General features: G+C 37.5%; 1 protein-coding gene across 1 annotated transcript; it reads left to right on the top strand.

Moving 5' to 3' along the window:
• Window positions 1-388: 388 nt before the first annotated feature.
• On the top strand, window positions 389-1151 carry LOC147382314 (2Fe-2S ferredoxin-like superfamily protein). The gene has a single exon (XM_086429216.1). The coding sequence runs from the start codon at window positions 440-442 to the stop codon at window positions 926-928; it is 489 nt and encodes a 162-aa protein (XP_086285342.1). The 5' UTR covers window positions 389-439; the 3' UTR covers window positions 929-1151.
• Window positions 1152-2580: the final 1429 nt, after the last annotated feature.

Here is a 2580-nt window from a genome sequence, read left to right as displayed (position 1 = left end):
CCATTTACAACCCTAATGTGTATTGGGGATGTCAATGGACCAGGCTTGGCGTGAACATTTAATCGGGCTGATCGATATAATCCAAGCCCGACTAAAATCATTTCAAAAGGACTGGTGTGTTGTAAGTAAAAGTTGGTGTACCAATAGATTCAATGTCCTTCTATCTTAGGCGAAAATAAACTAAGAACTAAGAGGGCTGTTATTGCCAAACCAATTCCTATGTAAATCACCAAGAATTGCACACAGTTGGTGGGGGTTAGTAAAATTAATACTATTGAAGTGCCTTGAAAGTTGATCTGCCCAAGCCCGGTCCATTGACACCACTGGACCGGGCTTCTTGCCAACTCGGCCCATTGAGATGGCTCGAAATTTAACGCAATGATAACAATTAGTACTCTTTTGACGAAGAAACCAACGTTGGCTCTCAGAAACCCTAACAATGGCGATCGCAAGTTTGCAGAGATTTTCGTCCCAAATTTCTCGAAATCCTTCTCTCTCCATTTACTCTAAAGCACTAATCACCAGATCTTCTGCAACTTCATCATCATCACCATCATCATCAAAGAAAGTTTCAGATCGGATCGTGAAACTCTTTGCAATCGATTTCGATGGAAACAAATCCGAAGTCATCGGTCTCACGGGTCACACTCTTCTCAAAGCTCTCGCGAACAAGGGTTTGATCGATCCAGCTTCGCACAGACACGAAGACATCGATGCGTGTTCAGCTGAATGTGAGGTGAACATTGCTGAAGAATGGCTCGAGAAACTCCCTCCAGCATCTTACGATGAACAATATATTTTGAAACGGTTTTCTAGGGTTCGGATCTTGAACAAGCATTCGAGGCTCGGTTGTCAAGTTGTTCTTAATCATGATCTTCAAGGTATGGTTGTTGCTGTTCCTGAGCCCAAACCATGGGACACCCCATAAATTTTTTTTAGACGAAATTTTAAAAAAAGAAACTTTTTATGTTTGAATAATTGAGAACACTTGTGTTTCATGAACGCTGTTTTTTTTATTTTGTTATTGACGCGGATCAAATGAAAATGCATGGAAATTTGAATTTTCTTCTTTGTTTTAATTTCTGTAATTTGGATATTTTGTTTCCATGCGGTAAGATCGCCGAACTATTATGAATTTATTAGAAGTTTTTATATTGATATTTTACTGAATGAAACCTTCTCTGCCATGCATTTTCTCTTGATCTATATCTTCTGTTAATTTGTTTTGAATGATCGAATGTTATATTGTTAACTGAAAACATTGTGAGATTGGAGGCAACTTATATTGGTTTTGGTTGATTTCATACTGAAATTAGATAAAAAATAAAATTTGGAATCATGTAGGGTTAGAAAGGGGGTAATGGCTTAGTGATTGGATCCTTAGGGTAGGGGGGTCACTCTCACTCATGGTTTTAAAACTCGTCCGAGACTGAGACGTATTGCCTGAGTTAACTTGGTATCGGAGCTAAACGAGACTAACTCACAAAGTCATTTTTTTGACCGAGATATGGGACTCACGTTCAATTTTTTGATTTGTCTCACGAGACGTCTCAAACGTATCGGAAAACTTGTCTGAGACGACTCGGTATCGGGCCTGGACGAGACGAGATGCGAAACCGAGTTTTAAAACCATGCTCCCACTCCCAAGCATTGTTCTATCAAATTGGGAGCCAATCTTCCTCCAATATTTCCTCTCAAAATTCAAAATTCACCCCCAATAAACTTTGCTACTGATTGGGAATTGTTTTGTTGTACCTAGTCGGAGGTTGTGAGTAGATAGTAACAATATTGATGAAACTAGTCAAGTCATAGCTAATGTGAGAGAAAATGCAACGAAGCTATGGGTGTGAGATGGGTAAAAATATAATTGAGCCATGGACTATAATAGATCAATTTTACCTTTTTCAAGGCACACTTTTTTTAAGTAAAATAGGATCACTTTGTTAAAGATTATCAATTTTAGGTTGTAAAAGGGAAGGTTTTTCTTTAGTAAGATATATGATACAAGACGATTTCCTTGTCAATATAGTAAGTGGTAATGGAGTAGGTAAAACAACAATCATGGATCCCTATTCTGTAAGTTTGTGCTCTTCAAAAGTCATGAATCTCTATGATGCTCACTTGTTGGTCCCATTGAAAGTATATATGGTTGTTGTTAAAGAAGACTCTTAATCAAGAAAAGAAATTGAATTTGAGACACCTAGTCGAAAGAGGAAGAATTGTGACTAGCCCCGTAGCTAAACAAGTTTGAGCTAGAGCTAGTCATTGGTTCCAGTTTCTTCGTAAGCATTTGTTCTAGTTGCGGAATTAGTACTTCTAGTCATTGAGCTATTTAGAACAAATAGTTCAAGGAGAAGACTCTTTGGAAATTTATGATGTTCACTTGTTGATCCTCATTGATAGTAAATATGGTTGTCCTTAAAGAAGAATCTTTATCCAGAAAAGAAATTAAATTCGAGATACATTGGTTGAAAGAGGAAGAATTGTGGTTAACCCCTGTTGCTAAATAAGTATGAGCTAGAGCTAGTTATTTTTTCCAGTTTCTTAGTAAGAAGTTGCTCTAGTAGTGGAAATAATACT

This window comes from Akebia trifoliata, chromosome 16, assembly GCF_017979445.1.
Source record: "Akebia trifoliata isolate Shusen 1 chromosome 16, ASM1797944v1, whole genome shotgun sequence".
Lineage (NCBI taxonomy): Eukaryota > Viridiplantae > Streptophyta > Magnoliopsida > Ranunculales > Lardizabalaceae > Akebia > Akebia trifoliata.
Note: the sequence above shows the minus strand (reverse complement) of the source record. Positions and strands in the feature narration are given on the sequence as shown.